This window comes from Oncorhynchus gorbuscha, linkage group LG14 (genome assembly GCF_021184085.1).
Source record: "Oncorhynchus gorbuscha isolate QuinsamMale2020 ecotype Even-year linkage group LG14, OgorEven_v1.0, whole genome shotgun sequence".
NCBI classification, from domain to species: Eukaryota; Metazoa; Chordata; class Actinopteri; order Salmoniformes; family Salmonidae; genus Oncorhynchus; species Oncorhynchus gorbuscha.
Genome location: NC_060186.1, coordinates 32,700,883 through 32,725,415, shown reverse-complemented (window position 1 = coordinate 32,725,415; position 24,533 = coordinate 32,700,883). Strand labels below are relative to the sequence as shown.

Sequence of the window (24,533 nt, the reverse complement as noted above, 5' to 3'; positions counted from 1 at the left end):
ATTGAGCCAACATGTGCAGCGTTTACCATGAATGCGGTCTCTGCAAACGCGGGAACATTGTCTTTAAATTTAAAATAGCATTGTAGTGCGGATCGAATCGAGCCCCTTGTCCACATCCTGATTGTGTCCACAGCTGGTGGTGTAACCGCCGTCTAAAATCATTGACAGGTGGCACCATTGACTTATGTGTCTTAATATAAATATATATTATTTTGAAAGATTATTCATCAAATAATTTGCATATGGGGGGGGGGGACAAGAAAACCGGTCACAATGCAGACAAGGTGGACGGATAAGGCCGTATAAACTCGTCTGAAAATGATGGCACAATCAGAACGTGGACAAGATAGGGATGCATGTTAGAACCAGGTATAAAACGGGGCTCGAGTGACCTAGCCTAGTAGTTAAATCTGCATCAAAATCTGACCGTAGTGTGACAGCAAAGTTGGTGGAGACTTTTTCAAAAAGTGGGTCTAACTGCTGCTAAAGGTGCTTCCACCAAGTATTTACTCTGTGGTACAAATAAATACCTTTTTTGAAAGGTTGTTGTGAATAAATCCCAATGTATTGTTTCCCCCCCTCTAAATGCAAGGCAAATAATAGAAAACAGGGGAGAGAATACTTTCCATAAGCACTGTACACACAGTGATAGCTGCATCACATTTACACCCTTTATCTCAAATCAAATTACTATACTGTTAAGTGACACAGGACATAGAAATATCAACTCTGCCCTAGACATTTTAACAAAGTGATGTATCAATACAACAACTGCATAAAAGTAAGGCATCACGTTTAAAGGGTGAGCAAGGTTAGTCTTTTCTGACCAGATCTTAGTCTGAAACTTCATTCATCATTAAGGACAAGGTTGAGTTCTGGGATCTATTCCATTTATGACCTGGATTCAAGAGAGTACTGTCAGAGTACAGCCTGCTTAAAGTTAGACTCAGACATATGACGACATCCTTCAAACCGGGGAACAGAATTTTGATGTGCTAAGACTGACACTATTGGCTCTAGAATAGAGGGTTGTTTCCATTGGTCAATTATCTGTTGATTCCAAGGTTAACCTTAAGTTATGTTTTTTTTATCACCACACAAAGATGTATTTTGAAAGCTCACAATCCCTGGGTGAATAAGGTCCAATATGTGGCAGTCTTGGCATATTTAATATTAGTAAGCAGGAAGTCGTCATGCAGTGTATGAGGATGTTGTATTGCCGAGTTCACCTATAATATTGTTGCGGTGGGTTCGTCCTCTTTCCCTCCATGCCTCATTCTTCCCTCACTCTCTTCATTCAGCTCAGCTGTTCAGGCGGATGACCCAGGAGTTTGCGGAGACCACGTTGCCGCCACGATTGACGCGACAGGTATAAGTGCCCTCGTTAAACTCGTTGGCGACGACGCGGAGGTCGCGGTCCTTCATGGTGATGTAGCCGGGGATAGAGATCACGAGCTGCTCTCCATCCTTGTACCAACTAGAGCAAGGTCAAAGGCCGTACCAGGGAAGAGCACAGGGAGAGAGGAATCAACCATTCAAATGTCATGTATGCCCAACAACCTTTGCCAGAAACATAGTCATAGTAAATAAGAGAAAAGGACCTGCATGCTGTTTAAATGCTCCCATTAAAAGACCTGTTAAAACGGTGGGAGAATCCGACCGGTAATTATGGTATATAATGGTCCGAGGTTGTCAAGCGGTCTAAGTCCCTGCCTTTGGAGCACATGTATTGTATACTGCCATTGTGTGTATCAGTTTGACTCCAACCCACTGCTCTAGCACCCTCTCTCCTATCTACTTATCCTGTCCAATAAACACCAAAAATGTGATTTGTACATTACTGTATTTAGACTATTCTCTCACCTGACTTTGGGAGGCGATCTAGGATTCTTCGTCCCACAGCGGAAGCCCACAACCTTTCCACGAGGAACTATCTTGATCTTGACGTTGGCAGGCGGTGGACTTAGTGTGGTAACGGCCTCAAGAGGCTCTACAGGAAGTGAGTGAAATACCAGGACGGTCATAAGACTTCCCCCACAAGATATTCCTCTTATGGCTTTTTCTCAATGAATCTTTCCTCAATTCCTCAGATCCTCTTTCCTCGTCGCCTCCTCAAAACAAATCGGAGAAGGTCTGAGGGAGGAGACCTTGGACGTTCTCCAATATGGTTGAGAAAGAGAGGATGCGAGGAATCGTGTAAAGATTTGAAATAGAGTTTATTGGGGATAAAGCATATGCCACAGAGGTTATCAGTACAGTAGGACAAGGGATGACACAGGACAGGAGTTCGGCAAGCTACAGTCTGAATGTTGGCAACATAGCACGCGGTTAAACATTTTAGATGTCCATTCTGTCATTCAAAGTGCCTTACAAATCCAGGCAGGTCCATAATTACACATCTAATTTGGAGAGATAATCCATGGTAATTCTTTGGAAAGACACCTACCAGGCAGCCAGTTTGTGTTAAAATGTCAAATCAGGCTAGATCCACATTTAACTATCAAGTCCTGATATATTTGCTGGCTTAAGACAGTCCTAAAAGCATGTCATTAATAGGATCTCATGGAGATTGCAACTTTCAATTCCAACTGGTGAACTGCGGTGCAGTTAAATTCATGTCCAATCAAGAGTGGACAATATGCCTGTCTGACCATAGCAGAGATCACATCGTCGGGCACAGTGTTTCTTCATGAAGCTCTTCCTCCTTTCGCAGAAGCCAAGGCGAGCCCATGGATCACACACTCGCTTCTTGTCTGTGCATCCTGGAATACAACACATATATGGACATTTGTGGTATTAACATTTTCTTAGTGTTATGTCTTATACCTGTGTAATAAAACAAATTACTTGTGTAGCAATAACATTGTATTAACATGTTACATAGTACTGTAGTAATTGTATTGCTATCGTGTTGTAATTGCACAATGAGTTGAGCGGGAATTGGTGGAATAGAGAATGTTAATAGTAATGTTTAGACAATATTAAAACAATGTTAGAAATTACATCATTACAATACATGTATGAAAAAAAATATAGAAAGTCTTGATTAACTTAACTTAACTTCTATTGCAACTTCGTATTTCGTCGTCCTAACGTAGTCTACACTGCTATCTGCCCAGCAGCTAGCCAGCTAGCATACGTCCACCATCTACCGAATAGCAGCACTGTAGAAACTATTACACTCAACTGAACGACTTGATTAGTGTAGTGTTAGCTAGCTACATAGTTGTCTTTGCTGTCTTCGTATCCAATATAATTGTGTAGTTTAGAGCGTGTAGTCTTAGTGATTATCTTAATTTACCGAGGTTAGCTAGCCAGCTATTTGTCGTCCTTAACGTAGGAGACACTGCTAGCTAGCCAACAGCTAGCCAACGTCTACTGAATAGAACTTCCGCACTCAACAACCCGGTCGCATTCCGCTTCGCTCCACAGGTAGTATCACATTTTTCATTTCATTTCATTACAGCACAACGGTTTGATTTGTTTGATCGTAGCTAGCTACATAGCCGTCTGTGTATCAAAGATAATTGTGTAGTCTAGAGCGATTTTCTAGGTTAGCTAGCCAGCTATTGTCGTTCTTTTAACGCAACGTAACGTAATCAACACTGCTAGCTAGCCAGCTAGCCCCCGAATAGCAGCACTGTAGAAACTATTACACTCAACGGAACGACTTGATTAGTGTAGTGTCAACAACGCAGCCACTGCCAGCTAGCCTACAAAGTCAACAACGCAGCCACTGCCAGCTAGCCTACTTCAGCAGCACTGTATCATTTTAATCATTTTAGTCAATAAGATTCTTGCTACATAAGCTTAACTTTCTGAACATTTGAGACGTGTAGTCCACTTGTCATTCCAATCTCCTTGCATTAGCGTAGCCTCTTCTGTAGCCTGTCAACTGTGTCTGTCTATCCCTGTTCTCTCCTCTCTGCACAGACCATACAAACGCTCCACACCGCGTGGCCGCTGCCACCCTACTCTGGTGGTCCCAGCGCGCACGACCCACGTGGAGTTCCAGGTCTCCGGTAGCCTCTGGAACTGCCGATCTGCAGCCAACAAGGCAGAGTTCATCTCAGCCCATGCCTCCCTCCAGTCCCTCGACTTCTTGGCACTGACAGAAACATGGATCACCACAGATAACACTGCTACTCCTACTGCTCTCTCTTCGTCCGCCCACGTGTTCTCGCACACCCCAAGAGCTTCTGGTCAGCGGGGTGGTGGCATCGGGATCCTTATCTCTCCCAAGTGGTCATTCTCTCTTTCTCCCCTTACCCATCTGTCTATCGCCTCCTTTGAATTTCATGCTGTCACAGTTACCAGCCCTTTCAAGCTTAACATCCTTATCATTTATCGCCCTCCAGGTCCCCTCGGAGAGTTCATCAATGAGTTTGATGCCTTGATAAACTCCTTTCCTGAGGACGGCTCACCTCTCACAGTTCTGGGCGACTTTAACCTCCCCACGTCTACCTTTGACTCATTCCTCTCTGCCTCCTTCTTTCCAATCCTCTCCTCTTTTGACCTCACCCTCTCACCTTCCCCCCCTACTCACAAGGCAGGCAATACGCTCAACCTCATCTTTACTAGATGCTGTTTTTCCACTAACCTCATTGCAACTCCCCTCCAAGTCTCCGACCACTACCTTGTATCCTTTTCCCTCTCGCTCTCATCCAACACTTCCCACACTGCCCCTACTCGGATGGTATCGCGCTGTCCCAACCTTCGCTCTCTCTCCCCCGCTACTCTCTCCTCTTCCATCCTATCATCTCTTCCCTCTGCTCAAACCTTCTCCAACCTATCTCCTGATTCTGCCTCCTCAACCCTCCTCTCCTCCCTTTCTGCATCCTTTGACTCTCTATGTCCCCTATCTTCCAGGCCGGCTCGGTCCTCCCCTCCCGCTCCGTGGCTTGACGACTCATTGCGAGCTCACAGAACAGGGCTCCGGGCAGCCGAGCGGAAATGGAGGAAAACTCGCCTCCCTGCGGACCTGGCATCCTTTCACTCCCTCCTCTCTACATTTTCCTCCTCTGTCTCTGTTGCTAAAGCCACTTTCTACCACTCTAAATTCCAAGCATCTGCCTTTAACCCTAGGAAGCTCTTTGCCACCTTCTCCTCCCTCCTGAATCCTCCTCCCCCCCCCCTCCTCCCTCTCTGCAGATGACTTCGTCAACCATTTTGAAAAGAAGGTCGACGACATCCGATCCTCGTTTGCTAAGTCAAACGACACCGCTGGTTCTGCTCACACTGCCCTACCCTGTGCTCTGACCTCTTTCTCCCCTCTCTCTCCAGATGAAATCTCGTGTCTTGTGACGGCCGGCCGCCCAACAACTTGCCCGCTCGACCCTATCCCCTCCTCTCTTCTCCAGACCATTTCCGGAGACCTTCTCCCTTACCTCACCTCGCTCATCAACTTATCCCTGACCGCTGGCTACGTCCCTTCCGTCTTCAAGAGAGCGAGAGTTGCACCCCTTCTGAAAAAACCTACACTCGATCCCTCCGATGTCAACAACTACAGACCAGTATCCCTTCTTTCTTTTCTCTCCAAAACTCTTGAACGTGCCGTCCTTGGTCAGCTCTCCCGCTATCTCTCTCAGAATGACCTTCTTGATCCAAATCAGTCAGGTTTCAAGACTAGTCATTCAACTGAGACTGCTCTTCTCTGTATCACGGAGGCGCTCCGCACCGCTAAAGCTAACTCTCTCTCCTCTGCTCTCATCCTTCTAGACCTATCGGCTGCCTTCGATACTGTGAACCATCAGATCCTCCTCTCCGAGTTGGGCATCTCCGGCGCGGCCCACGCTTGGATTGCGTCCTACCTGACAGGTCGCTCCTACCAGGTGGCGTGGCGAGAATCTGTCTCCTCACCACGCGCTCTCACCACTGGTGTCCCCCAGGGCTCTGTTCTAGGCCCTCTCCTATTCTCGCTATACACCAAGTCACTTGGCTCTGTCATAACCTCACATGGTCTCTCCTATCATTGCTATGCAGACGACACACAATTAATCTTCTCCTTTCCCCCTTCTGATGACCAGGTGGCGAATCGCATCTCTGCATGTCTGGCAGACATATCAGTGTGGATGACGGATCACCACCTCAAGCTGAACTTCGGCAAGACGGAGCTGCTCTTCCTCCCGGGGAAGGACTGCCCGTTCCATGATCTCGCCATCACGGTTGACAACTCCATTGTGTCCTCCTCCCAGAACGCTAAGAACCTTGGCGTGATCCTGGACAACACCCTGTCGTTCTCAACTAACATCAAGGCGGTGGCCCGTTCCTGTAGGTTCATGCTCTACAACATCCGCAGAGTACGACCCTGCCTCACACAGGAAGCGGCGCAGGTCCTAATCCAGGCACTTGTCATCTCCCGTCTGGATTACTGCAACTCGCTGTTGGCTGGGCTGTGCCATTAAACCCCTACAACTCATCCAGAACGCCGCAGCCCGTCTAGTGTTCAACCTTCCCAAGTTCTCTCACGTCACCCCGCTCCTCCACTCTCTCCACTGGCTTCCAGTTGAAGCTCGCATCCGCTACAAGACCATGGTGCTTGCCTACGGAGCTGTGAGGGGAACGGCACCTCAGTACCTCCAGGCTCTGTTCAGGCCCTACACCCAAATAAGGGCACTGCGTTCATCCACCTCTGGCCTCCCTACCACTGAGGAAGTACAGTTCCCGCTCAGCCCAGTCAAAACTGTTCGCTGCTCTGGCTCCCCAATGGTGGAACAAACTCCCTCACGACGCCAGGACAGCGGAGTCAATCACCACCTTCCGGAGACACCTGAAACCCCACCTCTTTAAGGAATACCTAGGATAGGATAAAGTAATCCTTCTCACCCCCCCCTTAAAATATTTAGATGCACTATTGTAAAGTGGCTGTTCCACTGGATGTCATAAGGTGAATGCACCAATTTGTAAGTCGCTCTGGATAATAGCGTCTGCTAAATGACTTAAATGTAAATGTATAAATAAACAAAAAAACATGTTTGATCTGTGTGTTCCTTTACCATAGAGGCGCTGGATTCCCCAGATGTCGTCCTGGGCAATGTTCCTCTGGCCCGTGTAGGTGGCATTGGGGTGCATCAGGGCCTGGGGGTCACGGGAGTGCCACAGCCCCAGGGCGTGCCCAATCTCATGAGCCGCCACCTGTACCAGGTCATTTAACCACACACCTGGGGAAGGGAACAGACCCAATTAGGCATGTACACACATTATATCAAAGGACAAGGATTGGGATCCCTGGATAGAATACATGTGATCAGTCTTGTGTGTATGGTGTGTGATTTGAGATAACATCTAGATTCTAGAATGGTGTGTTGGTATATACAGGTAACTGCCAAAATAAGGGAAACATTTGAGTAAATGAGGGATCAAAGTATATTGAAAGCATGTGCTTCTACACAGGTGTAGTTTTCAGAGTTAATTAAGAAAGTAATGCTTATGGTTATGAATATAAATGCCCAGTTAACCATTATGTTGGGTACCATGGCTAGAACAAGATATCTCAGTGACTTTAAAAGAGAGGTCTCAAAGGAGCTTAGGGGATTTAAAGTGTGTGTGTGTGTGTGTGTGTGTGTGTGTGTGTGTGTGTGTGTGTGTGTGTGTGTGTGTGTGTGTGTGTGCGCACATCTCAGTCACCAGATTTCAACCCATTTGAAAACTAAAGGGAGATTCTGTAGCGGCGGCTGAGACAGCGTTTTCCAACATCAACAAAACACAAAATTATGGAATTTCTCGTGGAACAATGTTGCTCCATCCCTCCAATAGAGTTCCAGACACTTGTAGAATATATGCCAGAGGCGTCATGCCCCCTCATATTTGTCCTGTTAAATAATATATATATATACACTACCGTTCAAAAGTTTGGGGTCACTTAAAAATGCTCTTGTTTTCCATGAAAACATACATGAAATGAGTAGCGTAATGTATAGGAAATCTAGTCAAGACGTTGACAAGGTTATAAATAACGATTTGTTATTGAAATAATAATTGTGTCCTTCAAAATTTGCTTTCGTCAAAGAATCCTCCATTTGCAGCAAATACAGCCTTGCAGACCTTTGGCATCCTAGCAGTCAGTTTGTTGAGGGAATCTGAAGCGATTTCACTCCATGCTTCCTGAAGCACCTCCCACAAGTTATATTGGCTTGATGGGGACTTCTTACCTACCATACGGTCAAGCTGCTCCCACAACAGCTCAATAGGGTTGAGATCTGGTGACTGTACTGTCCACTCCATTATAGACATAATACCAGCTGACTGCTTCTTCCCAAAATAGTTATTGCATAGTTTGGAGCTGTGCTTTGGGTCATTGTCCTGTTGTAGGAGGAAATTGGCTCCAATTAAGCGCCATCCACAGTGTATGGCATGGCATTGCAAAATGGAGTGATAGCCTTCCTTCAAGATCCCTTTTACCTTGTACAAATCTCCAACTCTTACCATCCCCAGACCATCACTTTGCCTCCACCATGCTTGACAGATGGCGTCAAGCACTCCTCTAGCATCTTTTCATTTTTTATGCGACTCACAAATGTTCTATGTGATCCGAACACCTCAAGCTTAGATTAGTCTGTCCATAACACTTATTTCCAATCTTCCAGTGTTTTGCCCATCCTAATCTTTTCTTTTTATTGGCCAGTCTGAGATATGGCTTTTTCTTTGCAGATCTGCCTAGAAGCCAGCATCCCGGAGTCGCCTCTTCACTGTTGACATTGAGACTGGTGTTTTGCGGGTACTATTTAATGAAGCTGCCAGTTGAGGACTTGAGGCATCTGTTTCTCAAACTAGACACTCTAATGTACATGTCCTCTTGCTCAGTTGTGCACCGGAGCCTCCCACTCTTTCTATTCTGGTTAGAGAGAGTTTGTGCTGTTGTGTGAAGGGAGTAGTACACAGCGTTGTACGAGATCTTCAGTTTCTCCACGGAATAGCCTTCATTTCTCAGAACAAGACTAGCCTGATGAGTTTCAGAAAAAAGGCATTTGCTTCTGGCCATTTTGGGCCTGTAATCGAACCCCCAAATGCTGATGCTCCAGATACTTAACTAGTATAAAATAAGGCCAGTTTTATTGCTTCTTTAATCAGAACAAGTTTTCAGCTGTGCTAACATAATTGCAAAAGGGTTTTCTAATGATCAATTAGCCTTTTAAAATTATAAACTTGGATTAGCTAACACAACGTGCCATTGGAATACAGGAGTAATGGTTGCTGATAATGGGCCTCTGTCATTTACAACATTAACAATGTCTACACATTATATCTGATCAATTTCATGTTATTTTAATGGACGGAAAAAAATATTTTCTTTCAACAAACATGGACATTTCTAAGTGACCCCAAACTTTTGAACGGTAGTGAAACACACACACACATAGTTGAAGTCAGAAGTTTACATACACCTTAGCCAAAGACATTTAAAATCAGTTTTTCCACAATTCCTGACATTTAATCCTAGTAAAAATTCCCTGTTTTAGGTCAGTTAGGATCACCACTTTATTTTAAGAATGTGAAATGTCAGAATAAAAGTAGAGTGATTTATTTCAGCTTTTATTTATTTCATCACATTCCCAGTGGGTCAGAAGTTTACATATACTCAATTAGTATTTGGTAGCATTGCCTTTAAATTGTTTAACTTGGGTCAAAAGTTTCGAGTAGCCTTCCACAAGCTTCCCACAATACGTTGGGTGAATTCTGGCCCATTCCTCCTGACAGAGCTGGTGTAACTGAATCAGGTTTGTAGGCCTCCTTGCTCGCACACACTTTTTCATTTCTGCCCACAAATTTTCTGTAGGATTGAGGTCAGGGCTTTGTGATGACCACTCAAATAGCTTGATTTTGTTGTCCTTAAGCCATTTTGACACAACTTTGGAAGTATGCTTCATTGTCCATTTGGAAGACCCATTTGTGACCAAGCTTCAACTTCCTGACTGATGTCTTGAGATGTTGCTTCAATATATCCACATAATTTTCCATCCTCGTGATGCCATCTATTTTATGAAGTGCACCAGTCCCTCCTGCAGCAAAGCACCTCCACAACATGATGCTGCCATCCCCGTGCTTCATGGTTGGAATGGTATTCTTCGGCTTGCAAGCCTCCCCCTTTTTCCTCCAAACATAACGATGGTCATTATGGCCAAACAGTTCTATTTTTGTTTCATGAAACCAGAAGACATTTCTCCAAAAAGTACGATATTTGTCCCCATGTGCAATTGCAAACCGTACTTTGGCTTTTTTATGGTGGTTTTGTAGCAGTCCTTGCTTGAGCGGCCTTTCATTTTATGTCGACATGTGGATATAGATACTTTTGTACCCGTTTCCTCCAGCATCTTCACAAGGTCCTTTGCTGTTATTCTGGGATTGATTTTCCCTTTTTGCACCAAAGTACGTTCATCTCGAGGAGACCGAACGTATCTCCTTCCTGAGCGGTATGACAGCTGCGTGGTCCCATGGTGTTTATACTTGCGTACTATTGTTTGTAAAGATAAACATGGTACCTTCAGGCATTTGGAAATTGCTCCCAAGGATGAACCGGACTTGTGGAGGTATACAATTGTTTTCTGAGGTCTTGGCTGAATTCTTTTGATTTTCCCATGATGTCAAACAAAGAGGCACTGAGTTTGTAGGTAGGCCTTGAAATACATCCACAGATACACCTCCAATTGACTCAAATTACGTCAATTAGTCTATCAGAAGCTTCTAAAGCCATGACATCATTGGCTGGAATTTCCCAAGCTGTTTTAAAGGCACAGTCAACTTAGTGTATGTAAACTTCTGACCCACTGGAATTGTGATACAGTGAATTATAAGTGAAATAATCTGTCTGTAAACAATTGTTGGAAAAATTACTTGTGTGTCATGCACAAAGTAGATATCCTAACCAACTTGCCAAAACTATAGTTTGTTAACAAGAAATTTGCGGAGTGGTTGAAACATGAGTTTTAATGACTCCAACCTAAGTGTATGTAAACTTCTGACTTCAACTGTTTCTATATATATATATACACACAGTGGGGCAAAAAAGTATTTCTTCAAACCAAGCTGCTTACCTGTTGCAGATTCAGTCTTCCCAAGCCTGGTGCAGGTCTACAATTTTGTTTCTGGTGTCCTTTGACAGCTCTTTGGTCTTGGCCATAGTGGAGTTTGGAGTGTGACTGTTTGAGGTTGTGGACAGGTGTCTTTTACACAGATAACAAGTTCAAACAGGTGCCATTAATACAGGTAACTAGTGGAGGATAGAGGAGCCTCAAAGAAGAAGTTACAGGTCTGTGAGAGCCAGAAATCTTGCTTGTTTGTAGGTGACCAAATACTTATTTTCCACCACAATTTGCAAATAAATTCATAAAAAATCCTACAATGTGATTTTCTGGATGTTTTTCCCTCATTTTGTCTGTCATAGCTGAAGTGTACCTATGATTAAAATTACAGGCCTCTCTTATCTTTTTAAGTGGAAGAACTTGCACAATTGGTGGCTGACTAAATACTTTTTTTGCCCCACTGTATATATATATATAAATCACAGACAGTGTCACCAGCAAAGTACCATCACACCTCCTCTTCTATGCTTCACGTTGGGAACCACACATGCTGAAATCATCCGTTCACCTACTCCGCGTATCACAAAGACACAGCAGTTGGAACCAAAACCCCCAAATTTGGACTCATCAGACCAAAGGACAGATTTCCACCAGTCTAATGTCCATTGCTCGTGTTTCTTGGTCCAAGCAGGTCTCTTCTTCTTGTTGGTGTCCTTTAGTAGTGGTTTCTTTGCATCAATTCGACCATGAAGGCCTGATTCACCCAGTCTCCTCTAAACAGTTGTTGTCGAGATGTATCTGTTACTTGAACTCTGAAGCATTTATTTGGGCTGGTAATTTCTGAGGCTGGTAACTCTAATGAACTTATCCTCTGCAGCAGAGGTAACTCTGGGTCTTCCTTTCCTGTGGCGGTCCTCATGAGCCAATTTCATCTTAACCCTAACCCACTTGAAGAAACTTTCAAAGTTATTGACATTTTCCGTATTGACCGACCTTCATGTCTTAAAGTGTTGATGGACTGTGTTGTTTCTCTTTGCTTATTTGAGCTGTTCTTGCCATAATATGGACTTGGTCTTTTACTAAATAGGGCTATCTTCTGTATATCAAACCTACCTTGTCACAACACAACTGATTGGCTCAAATGCATTAAGAAGGAAAGAAACTCCACAAATTAACTTTTAAAAAGGCACACCTGTTAATTGAATTGCATTCCAGGTGACTATCTCATGAATCTGGTTGAGAGAATGCAAGAGTCTGCAAAGCTGTCATCAAGGCAAAGGGTGGCTACTTTTGAAGAATCTCAACTATAAAAAAATATATTTTTTATTTTTTAGTTACCAAATGATTCCATTGTAGGAATTTCCTTGAAGGAAATACACAGGTGAATGAGTGAATGAGTACACTTTTTGGGGTAAGGGAAGAGAATCGGAGCACAGACAGACAGAATGTAGATATTATTTGCACCTTGTTTCCAGCTGAAGCGGGACTTCCCCAGGATCCAGAACTCATGATTGTCAAAGTGGATCTCCCCGCGTGGGGGCAGGAAGGCATGGGCCAACTCCCCGTTTAGTCCATCAAAACAGGGATGCAATGGAGACCACCAGCAGTCTGTGTGGTTCCACGTGTAGAAGCCTGTGCCCAGACACACACACACAAAAATCAGGGGGTTGTCATGACGTTGCCCTGTTGGGTGAGGTTTATCCCCACATAAATACATTTCCCCCTTTTCTCTCCACTCTACAGAATGGACTCTTGAAAAGCCCTGTGTTTCCACAGAGAAAGTATGGGAACATCAAAATGTTGGGGAATGGAACAATATTTTCCTTTCTCAACCAGTTGAAAGTGTCCGTTGGTACTTAAAGAATATGTCGTCAGATCAGTTGTTGTCTGGGACATTATATCTGATGATAGGACAACAAATTGTATCTTGGAATGTCTGCACATTCTAGTTATATTCAAATGGAATTGATGTGCAATTTAAATGTTTAAATATGAAACTATTTGTGACAACATTAAATGTGATTTTAGCTTCTAAATGACAGAATTGTTTTCATAAGTAAACTTATGCTCACTCAGTGGCCATTCCCAAGTGAACAGACATTGGTTGAGAACTATGAAACACGCCCTTCTCTCCCACAGTACAAAAGCCCGTTGACGGAAGTCAACCTCAGTTCGAGATGACATGAGGACTGGTGTCCAGACGTTTAAAAGGGCTAATTTCAACTACAAGCTAACAATATTAACATTTAGTTCCAGAAATGTTAGGACTGCTGTCCTAATGTTTATTAAAAGGGTGAATTTCAATGTGGAGGTGACGATCACCACGCTGGAATGGTGAATTTCGACTAGCCCAGCCAAAATACAGCACAAGCTGATTATAGCAACTTGGTAAGAACTTTGAATGATTATTTACTAAAGAAGAAGTGATACCTCCTAGATGTCGAGTTATCAGCTGCAGCTGTAAACGTACATGGACAGAATCTCAGAAGAACATATCAATCAATTTACTAGGCAAGTCAGTTAAGAAGAAATTCTTATTTTCAATGACGGCCTAGGAACAGTGGGTTAACTGCCTTGTTCAGGGGAGAACTGCCTTGTTCAGGGGAGAACAACAGATGTACCTTGTCAGCTCGGGGATTCCATCTTGCAACCTTTCGGTTACTAGTCCAACACTATAACCACTAGGCTACGCTGCAGCCCCAATTCAAATCACGTAATCAAATGTTAGGTAATCAATTTGATAAAATAGCATGTCATCTCATTTAATCATACTAGAGACACAACAGGGTATTAAAGACTTAACAAATATTGAGATACTCACACACACCCTTATCTTATGGTGATACAATGTGGTTCTAATCAATTACGTGGTCTCACCGATGATAATGTCAGCACTCTTGTTGGGGTTTTTGATTTCGGCGAAGTAGAGAGGGGACACGTCGCTCCACTTGGAGAACGCAATGCTGATGGCCTGGCGGGTGTCATCTTTGTTCAGCGTGTTGGGAAACTTCACGATCCTGACAGATGTGAACGGACACGCAGACAAACAGACAAACATAGACAGACAGACATACAGCTGTGAACAGAAAGACAGACAGGAAAGTGACAGACAATGCGACTAACTTGGATTCCCAAAAACGCAGTGCTGTTCCCTTTCAGTCAGTCACTCAGTATAACATTATGGGGAGTCAATGACCAACCATATTCACCTGAAAAAAATGAAAACGCCCAACGGGCCAATGGATGCCGTGCCAATCCCCAGAAGTCCTGCCTTCCTGACTATAATACCGGGGCTCACATCCATTTCCTCAATTCTTCTCTCTTCAGCCCCCCTGAAGGAAGACCGTGTAACGCAAATGACAAACTTTTCAAGCACACAAAGACTATCAGATTCGGCTCCGTCACTGATGAGCTAAAGGCGACCTGCGATTCCCCTCATTCAGCCAGGCTGGTGCTACCAGGTTAAGGTGAGTTCATGAATGTAGAGTATAGAGGAGGCGGGGCTCATTTGCACACCACCGATGGATAGAAAGCTGCCGAGTTACTTAGCTCCAGTTCTGAGGCTAACAAGGAGGCTAATTCTTCTGAATAAACAGTCCCGGTTCTAGGCGGAGCAGTTGGACAAAGTATACCAGGCTGAGGGTGTGGTTCTTGAAAGGGACAGGCGGCTGTACTTGGATGAGCCAGTTTCGCCAACAAGGTTGTTTGGCTCGGCTATGGAGTCCTTACGGGCCTGTTTCGAGGAGAAACAAAAACAGGACCCAGCTCTACAGGTCCTTTTCCCACGAAAGTTCCTTTGTGGGGCAGCTTTGCAGTTCCAGAAGCGTGAAGGAACGAGTCCAGGCCAGAGGCTGGCGTCGAGGTTGGTTTTTGACCGTATTGGTGTTTCTGGGAAGCAGCGGAAGTCTTGGCACAGACGCTGTGCTGGGTCGAAGGGGAGTGGGGTGAACGCTGATTCTTCCACGGCATGGGGGAATGAGCAGACCTCGCGACCCTAGCTGGAGGCCGGTGGAGGGGCATGTTCTCGGAGCCCTCCTCCACATTTACTAATGGCAACAGTGCTTCCAAGTGGCTTGGTCAACGGGGGCAAGTTACTGGTGGCCGAAGACCCCAAACCCGGTGTTGGCTGGGTATCAGAATGGCGGTACCACGAAAGCACAGTGTTTCTACACAAGGTTTCTCTACGTTCAGGGGTATCGGGAGTACGGCATCGTCCAGATGTGGGCATAATAAACAAAGTTAATTCCCCACATTCAGACACACGGTTGTTAAGGGTGATGGATATGAAAACAAGCATGAAAGAAAAAAATATAAAACACAGTACCAGTCATAAGTTTGGACACACCTACCCATTACAGGGTTTTCTTTATTTTATACTATTTTCTACATTGTAGAATAATAGTGAGAGACATCAAAACAATGAAATAACACATATGGAATCATGTAGTAACCAAAAAAGTTAAACAAATCAAAATATATTTTATATTTGAAATTCTTCAAAGTAGCTACCCTTTGCCTTGATAACAGCTTTGCACACTATTGGCATTAGTTGGTTTTGTACCTGAGGGTTTGCAAGTTCAAAATGCTCACACTTTGCTGACTATTGCAGTCGGCGCATCCCTGTGATTGGTTCATGTCCATAGATCTGAAGGATACGTACTTTCATGTGGCTATACATCTTCCCCACCGAAAGTTTTGAAGGTTTCATTTCAAGGGTGTAGCCTATGAATTTCTGGTCCTGCCTTTTGGACTTTAATCTCCCCACACCTTTTCTATGATGCTGTGCCAGGGGATCAGAGTATTGGCCTATCTGGACGATTAGCTGGTCATAGTGGAGTCGAGGTAACAGGTGGAGCTCCATACTGCCACACTGGTTTCCCATATTCAGTCTCTGGGGTTCAGAGTGAATCACAGGAAAAATGGTTTGACTCAGTACATTCAATTCCTGGACTCAGTTCTGAATCATGCGTTTTGGTCCCAACAAAGTAGGTTTGAATTCCAGCTCTGTCTGGTACAGCTCTTTTATGATAGCTATTGTGTCTCTAGGACTTCTGTTGATATGTCTGTTTCGGCGCTGTTGATGAGTCTGTTTTGCGGGTTCTCTGTTTCAGGTGGTTCTCATGGGCCGGGTAGTGTCCCGCAGGGTGATCACGACAGACGCATCCTTTATGAGATGGGGAGTACTCTGTGTGGGCTACTCGATGAGGGATTAGGTCAACAGCGTAAAGGGAGTTGCATATCAATTACCTAGAGATACTGACAGTTTGGCTGGTGCTGAGGCGTTTCCATTGAAGGTTTATATGGCAGCCATCTCTGCGTGTCATGTAGGGATGGACAGCTCCACACAGGGGACTCATCCTCCGGTGGTGTGGCCCCTAAAAGGCGTGTCGACTCATGGCGCCGACTAGGGACCGGGCCTTGGTCCCCTCAGTGTGAGTCTCCGTTTGAACCATTAGAGTCTGTGGACCTAAAGCTAATTTCCTACAAGACTGCCCTGCTCGTGGCCTTGGCATCAGCCTAGCATGTTGGGGATCATAGTAACCTTGCCATGATTCATCGACTCTGGTTGATGCTATGCAGCGTGAGTGTGCGCTTTACCATGTCACAACAAGTGTTCTGTTGTTTTGGACGGTTCTTTTTACAAGTTCTGACATTTCAGGCTCACAAGGTAAGTATTGTTCTTGGAACCATGGGTTCTATGGACTTGGGCTGCAGTGGCAGCGTGTCAAGTTGCAGCAGATTCTGGTTCCCTATATGGGGTTCTGACAGTTCAGGCTTCATCAGGCTCTGACAGTTCAGGCTTCTCAGGTAAGTATTAGGGAAAAGGGTGGCTTCTATAGACTCTTTTTTGACCGGTAGAACGTGTGTATGCTTGGGCTGCCATGCATCTCCTAGTTTGGTACCCAATGAGCCAGCTTGGGGCTTGATTGTATGTCCCCATAGTATGTTATACCAAGTTACCGACTGAATGGCAATGTATGAAAATAACTACTGTTCAGTTAAGGAGGTAATGAGGTATAACATATTTTGCGCAGGGGATTTGGGCTCGCTGAAAAGTGTTACTGAATTGAGGAAATTAACGCCCCGGTATTATAGCCAGGAAGACACGGCATCCGAGGGCAGGCTTGGCATCCATTGGCCAGTTGGGCGTGATTTCAGTTTTCAGGGGAATATGAATGGTTGTTGATTTCCCTTCAGGGAACAATAGTTGTATTCACAACTGAATTAATACTTGTATATCTGGTCAGTGGGCCATCCTCCAAAATTCTCTGAAGCTCTAATTCTCAAAACAGTACTCAGAAGCCGACCTCCCAGTCTCTTCCATCCCCTCCCTGAACTCCCTGAATCCCAAGTCAACCCAAGTCCCTTCCCCCTTGACACTACATCTGAGAGGATTGGATAGGTGTCAGTAATATGGTTGAACCTTGCCCACTGATAGGTTAGGTGGAATTGCTGCTATATTCCTTACAACTTGAATACAACTACAGTGCCTTCAGAAAGTATTTTAAGACTTAAGACTTATTCCATATTTTGTTGTGTTACAGCCTGAATTATTGTTCTCACTCATCTACACATAATAACAAAGTAAAAACATGTTTTTTGTGCCAATTTAGTGAAAATTAAATACAGAAATATCACATTTACATAAGCATTCACACCCTTGAGGCAACATATGTTAGAATCACGTCTGGCAGCCATTACAGCTATGAATCTTTCTGGGTAAGTCTAAGAGCTTTGCACACCTGGGTTGTACAATATTTGCACATTATAATGTTTTTAATACTTCAAGCTCTGTCAAGTTGGTTGTTGATCATTGTATATTTGGCCTTGTGTGTTAGGTTGTTGTCCTGCTGAAAGGTGATTTTGTCTCCTAGTGTCTGTTGGAAAGCAGAATGAACCAGGTTTCCCACTCGGATTTTGACTGTGCTTAGCTCTATTCCGTTTATTTTTAGCCTAAAGAACTCCCTAGTCCTTGCCAATGACAAGCATATCCGTAACATGATGCAGCCACCACCATGCTTGAAAAAATGAAGAGTAGTACTCAATGATGTGTTGTTATTTGCCCCAAACATAATGTTTTATATTCATGACATGTAGTTAGTTTATTTGGCCAATTTTTTACAGTTTTACTTTAGTGCCTTATTGCAAACAGGATGCATGTTTTGGAATATGTTTATTCTGTACAGGCTTCCTTCTGTCATTTATGTTAGCATTACGGTTTCCTTCCTCTCCGGCAACAGAGTTAGGAAGGACGCCTGTATCTTTGTAGTGACTAGGTGTATTTATACACCAACCTCATTATGTTGAAAGGGATATTCAATGTCTGCTTTTTTTATTTTGACGAATCTACCAGTAGGTGCCCATCTTTGCGGGGCAATGGAAAACCTCCCTGGTCTTTGTGGTTGAATCTGTGTTTGAAATTCGCTGCTTGACTGAGGGAACTTACAGATAATTCATTGTATGTGTGGGATACAGAAATGATGTGTCATTAAAAAATAATGTTAAACACTATTATTGCACACAGAGTGAGTCTATGCAACTTATTATGTGACTTGCTAAGCAAATGTTTACTCCTGAAATTATTTAGGTCATAACAAAAGGTTTGAATTGACTCAAGACATTACAGCTTTTCAATTTTAATTAATTTATAACACAATTCTAAAAACATAACTCCACCTTGACATTATGGGGTATTGTGTGTCACGCCAGAGACAAAAAATCTCAATTTCATTCATTTTAATTTAAGGCTATAACAACAAAATATGAAAAAGTCAAGGGGAGTGAACAATGTTCCCTTTAAACTGTGCATGGGCATCCCGCTGATCCGGCACTGCGAAGCAGAAGAACCACCAGCCTATGCAGAGAAGGACGAGATTGAACTTCACTTAACTTTCTACAGTTTTTCCCCTTAGTTAACATTTCCCTTTAGTGTGGGAAAGTAATTTATTGCATTGAACTACTGTGGGAGTTCAATGCAACATACCGAAACAAAATTAACTATGCAAGACTTAGACGCATCGGAGTACACCAGTCAGAGCTGCAGATCCAATCAGAGCTGCAGATAGACCAGTGCCATATACGGATCTGTGCCATTCTCTTTAAACTGGACTGTGTTTACAGCATGAGTGGTCGTGAGTAGATGCTCAGTTATAGATACACTATACAGTGCATTCAGAAAGAATTCAGACCCCTTGACTTTTCCACATTTGTTACATTATTTTTGCGAATGTATAAAAAATACAAAACTGAAATAACACATTGACATAAGTATTCTGACCCTTTACTCAGTACTTTGTTGAAGCACCTTTGGCAGGGATTACAGTTGTGCTTCTGGAAGGTTCTCCCATCTCCACAGAGTAATTCTAGAGCTCTGTCAGAGTGACCATCAGATTCTTGATCACCTCTCTGACCAAGGCCCTTCTCCTCCAATTTGCTGGGCAGCCAGCTCTGGGAAGAGTCTTGGTGGTTACAAACTTCTTCAATTTAATAATGATGGAGACCACTGTGTTCTTGGGGACCTCCAATGATGCAGAAATATTTTGGTACCCTTCCCCAGATCTGTGCCTCTACACAATCCTGTCTCGGAGCTCTACGGATATTTCCTTCAACCTCATGGCTTGGTTTTTGCTCTGACATGCACTGTCAACTATATAGACAGGTCTATGCTTTTCCAAACCATGTCCAATCAATTGAATTTACCACAGGTGGACTCCAATCAAGTTGTAGTAACAGCTCAAGGATGATCAATGGAATCAGGATGCACCTGAGCTCAATTTTGAGTCTCATAGCAAAGGGTCTAAATACTAATGTAAATAAGGTATTTCTGAGTTTTATAAATTTGCTAAAAATTCTAAAAAGCCTGTTTTCGCTTTGTCATTATGGGTTATTGTGTGTAGATTGCTGAGGAATTTATATTTATTTAATCAATTTTACAATAAGTCTGTAACGTCAAGGGGTCTGAACAGTTTCCGAAGGCAAACAACATTTTCAGTCACCTCCTTGTCTGAAGGAAAGGTGGATAAACAGGTTAATGTCAAGCCCTGCATGTTTTTTTCAAACGTGTCATGGACTGTAGGCCTACATTGAACACCGCACATTGGCTGCTACTGTAGGCTGAATAGAACAGCTATTTCCATGTTAAAATGTTATGGGATGCATTTTCTCCATTGTTTTTGATGGTAGGGAACTCTGGTAGGCCTACATATGATCAAATAGCTACAGTAGCCTATTTGACCACTGTCTGAAACTGTAACTTAAAGCTGGTACAACTTCAGTGCTCACAGTAAATGCACGCTGGAAGTTGCATAGAATTTTCACAACATTCAAGTTTGCTCTCAGCAGACCTGAAAGTTGCTGTGATGAAAAGAATTGAGGGACCATTGGGTTTGAATACCATCTGAGGCACTGTATATCCAATCCTCTCAGATCTCCAAAAGTTCCTAGGGGATAGGGACAAGGGTCTGAATTGTGATTCAGGGTCTCACTTGTAGGTGAGTTTGAAATGCCTCCACTTGTGTCCCAGTGGGTTGATGGCGTAGCGTCTGGAGCGGCTCAGTGCCGCTCCAGGCATAGGATGATGCTTCACAGAGCTCAGGGACTCCACAGATCGCCCACCAGCTTCCTGAGAGAGAGGGAGAGAAAGAGAGAGATTGTTTATTTGTTTACTTTACTCTTTTTTTTTCTTTTTTGAATCTATTTCACTTGCTTTGGCAATGTTACCATATGTTTCCCATGCCAATAATGCCCTTTGAATTGAAATGGGAGAGAGAGAGAGAGAGATTATTAGAGATGACAAGAAGAGCATGACATGACCATGAACAGGTGAAAACAGTGTATGTGTGTGTAGGAGAGAGAGAGAAGCTTTGCACAGTCTGTATGTTGCAGTAGAGAATGATACACGGCCTGAAACAAACAAATTAGCAGTAGCCTGTGAAACAAGACAGGACTAAAATCCCTTCAATGATGACAAAATGTACAATCTGCAACTGGGAGAGGATTTAAACTCAAAATAGTTTGTCGTTCATTCTATTTCTCCACTTTTTCAGTACTATTTCTTCCACTAGGAGTTAAAAAAGGAATTAGTGAAAGTCAAGCCATTGCATTTTTCAGGCTTCCTGCCAAAGGGAGCATGTCTGGCCTCCTCTAGGAAAACACACGTGGCACAAGTGCAAAAAGGAACCGAATCACAACTTAATCCTACACAGATGTGGAATCCACCTCTGCTATCATCCCTTGACAGCTCCTGTCCATCTATCCATCTCTCTGTGCTAAAATATCTGTCACCCACATGTGAGCAGAAGCATACTCCTCCAGCCTTCCCCTCAACAGCACCAACACCTTTCTTTTCTTCTTTCCCTCGTGTATCCCCGTTCTCAGCTATTGTAACACTGATCAATGCATTAGTATAGATGGCTATATATATATCACTCATCAACAAATAAACATGCACAAATATACATTAGGATCCAAACAGAACTATTTTATAATATGTGTAGCCTACTTAAAACAATTATTTCTGTTAAAAACTATACCAAAATACAATAAATTAATGCAAATTAAAATGCGCGCGCGCAGACACACACACCCTGAATAAAAATGATAAATATATATAATTGCCGTTTTCCTTCTACACGTCCGGAGTCCTCCGACCTCATCCAACCCTACCAACATCAGCACTAGTAGAACAAGTATTGGACGAGTTCTGCGTATCTCGAACACAGCCACGAAGCACTTGGGCGAACTCATTAACTTCTGCGTCCTGTGCTCCATTGGAACCTGTAATAGTTTTACAATTGACAGTCAATGGTAGACTGCAATCAATGTTGAGAGCACATGGTTCACCTACATGCAAAGATTGAATACTTGGTATAAAAAGAGATTGATCAGCTCGGATAGGCTACTTTATTCAGGTGTTTTCATGCAGAAAGCATGAGTAGGCTATCCTTTCTCTGAACCTGAACACGGTGCGTATCACAACGTGGAAACCACATTCTGCAGAGTTGGGATTTGTGCACGGCGCTCCAAATGATCCCTTACCATCAAACTCATATCATTCAGAATCCTGCGCTTTTCCCCTAGGATATAAATGTAAACTCCTACTTTTCCGCCGAGTCCTTCGTTAATTGCATCGCATTTGTATGTTTATTGGATAACTTTGGTACTTCCCTGCCAAGTCGGTAGAGTCGAGTGTTGGGGCAGAGAGAGAGAGAGCACCGCCCAGTCCTAAAACAACCATTTTGGCTCTCAGCCTCTGCTCTCCCATTCACTAACGTGCTCTCAAACTTCACCTAGTTATCACCCGGGCGAATAGAGCGTAAAATGGTCAACTGTTTTCAAAGACAGTAAAGACTTCAAACTATTGTTGAGCTGTAAACTCTTACTAGGCCTAAACAACGACTCGTGCAATGTAATAGATTATCTAATAGGTTGAGACCTCAAACCGCTATGGCTAAAACAAATTATGTAATAAGTCATAGACCATTGGCTAAAGCCCAAAAAAATTTAAGGAAAATGTTTTCACATTTATTATAAAGTGTTATTTTACCCCCAAAACGTGACATCGACACCGGCAACCCTCAAAAATACACCGCAGCAGAGCCGGGGGTTTCATCACGGTCAGTGCCATCCGGAATCATTGGGATAACAGCTAGACCATAACCTGAACCCCTACCTTCAATGGGGGGTACAAGGATCCCGCATTGCACGGACCGTTTATTCACCTGTTGACGCATGTAGTAGCGCGCAGTTCCAACTGTCAGCGCGGGGACCCATTTTCCAATCCATCTGTTAAAACAGGCTCCATTAGTCCACTTCCTGGCAATTGGCAACTCAAAACGACTAACATGGATGTAAAAAAAAAAAGGTTAACTAACTGAAATCATTATTGAAAGCTAGGCATACATCTAGCCTATCTCAACTCTCCCTGAGCCCCATCTAGGTGTGATAGCTCCTCAGCAAATGATGGACCATCCATTGAAGAGGAAGGCTATCATGACTAGCCCACAGTATGCCCCATTCTAGGCTACAGCAATGTGTCACATCTGCAATGCTTTAGGCTTCACCAGGGATTTTTTTCTAGCCTACCTCCCTTCAGTCACCTTCAGAAAGTGCCCACGGTGTCAAATCGAAACTCAACTGCATGTGAAGTGTGCTCTAATAAAAAAACATCCATTGTGCAGAATGAGGTAAAATATTTTTCAATGGAACTTTTTGGCATTGCCCATGGTCTGGCTGGCCAGGTGGTCCACAGTTTCCCCCCTATCCCCATCACTCGGGCTGACCTTAGGAAGACCCCGAGACAGCCTATGGTTTTCAATAAAATTGGACCCCTGTGACTCTTAAGAACATATGAAAAGAATTTTGGGGTTATGTTGCATGATATTTATGGATCAGGCCCAACAAAAATGATTTTGGTGTCCCGTCGTTCCTCCAATAAATTCCCTTACAAAAAAATATTTCCGTTTTGAAACTGCAGTAAAAGTGCAGTAACTGCAATCGGCTGGTATTTTGGACGCACTAATTGCAGAATAATTGCAGTAAAAAAAGTTATTTTGGGCAGTTTTTTGCAGCACTCTAAATGCAGTTATACTGCACTCTGACAGCAATCTTTTCCCAGAAGAGTTATGATCAATGAATCACTTTTTAACTGAGAAAGTTAGCTAGTTGCAGGCCTACGATTAACTTAAAATTGCCCTGACATAATACCAGAAATGAGAGATGAGGAATACTGAAAGAACCATCAGAGAATATCACACATTTTTAAATGCTGTAAAACTACTTCTCTTTAACACATATCTAAACTATTAACACATTAAAGTATATATTTTTATTAGTGTTTATATATTGTATGTCACATTTTCTGTACATGTCTGTATGTATCAAGATGTTCAAATGAACCTAAACCTGAAATGTGTAGCCTTTAGACGTCCACTTTGATTCACATGAGGTAAAAAAAGGAAAAAAAATGCTTTCGAGAGACAGACTTTTTAATAAAGGGCACCTGAATGGCAGTCTCATAACTTTCGCCCCTCACTGGACCTGGCCCTGTGCCCAGGGTCTGGCTGCACTCCAGGTGACTGTGGAACTCGGGGCGGCCTGACCCGACGATGTCACCCACCCTGGGAAGGAGCAGAGAGAAAATAGGGAAGGGGTAGTTGAAAAGAGAAGCTGGACAGGAAATCTTTCATTGGGGCCCTGAAAGATGAGAATTTAATTACACATCTCTTTATTCATCTGTCCATCCACACCAACACTGCACAAGCTAACTTTTCTAAACAGCCACCTTCCACACATTTTTCAAGTTAACCCCCTCCCTACAAACACTTTACAACCCATCCAAAGCTTATCCCCACATAGTTTTACTTAAAGCCTTTGCTTATAGCCACAGTTTTACTTTAAAATCAGTAACACACTATTAGACTTAGCCTACACAACACTCAACCACGCTTAAACATTTACATTTTTCCTTTTAAATAATTAGTCAGAAAAATCACTTTGCTAACAACACATTGACGT

General features: G+C 43.4%; 1 protein-coding gene across 3 annotated transcripts; it reads right to left on the bottom strand.

The window, feature by feature from the left end:
* LOC123994925 (matrix metalloproteinase-23-like) lies at window positions 1-22,841 on the bottom strand. 3 transcript variants are annotated; one of them, XM_046298044.1, is made up of 9 exons: window positions 22,739-22,841; window positions 21,636-21,794; window positions 20,504-20,640; window positions 13,896-14,035; window positions 12,483-12,650; window positions 6,996-7,160; window positions 2,652-2,762; window positions 1,864-1,990; window positions 1-1,477 (listed from the first exon to the last, which is right to left on the bottom strand). In XM_046298044.1, the coding sequence occupies exons 1-9, from the start codon at window positions 22,748-22,750 to the stop codon at window positions 1,303-1,305; spliced, it is 1,194 nt and encodes a 397-aa protein (XP_046154000.1). In that variant the 5' UTR covers window positions 22,751-22,841; the 3' UTR covers window positions 1-1,302. The 3 variants fall into 3 exon arrangements, with proteins under 3 accessions (XP_046154000.1, XP_046153998.1, XP_046153999.1); XM_046298042.1 differs by lacking the exon at window positions 22,739-22,841 and adding an exon at window positions 22,564-22,649; XM_046298043.1 differs by lacking the exon at window positions 22,739-22,841 and adding an exon at window positions 22,056-22,277.
* Window positions 22,842-24,533: the final 1,692 nt, after the last annotated feature.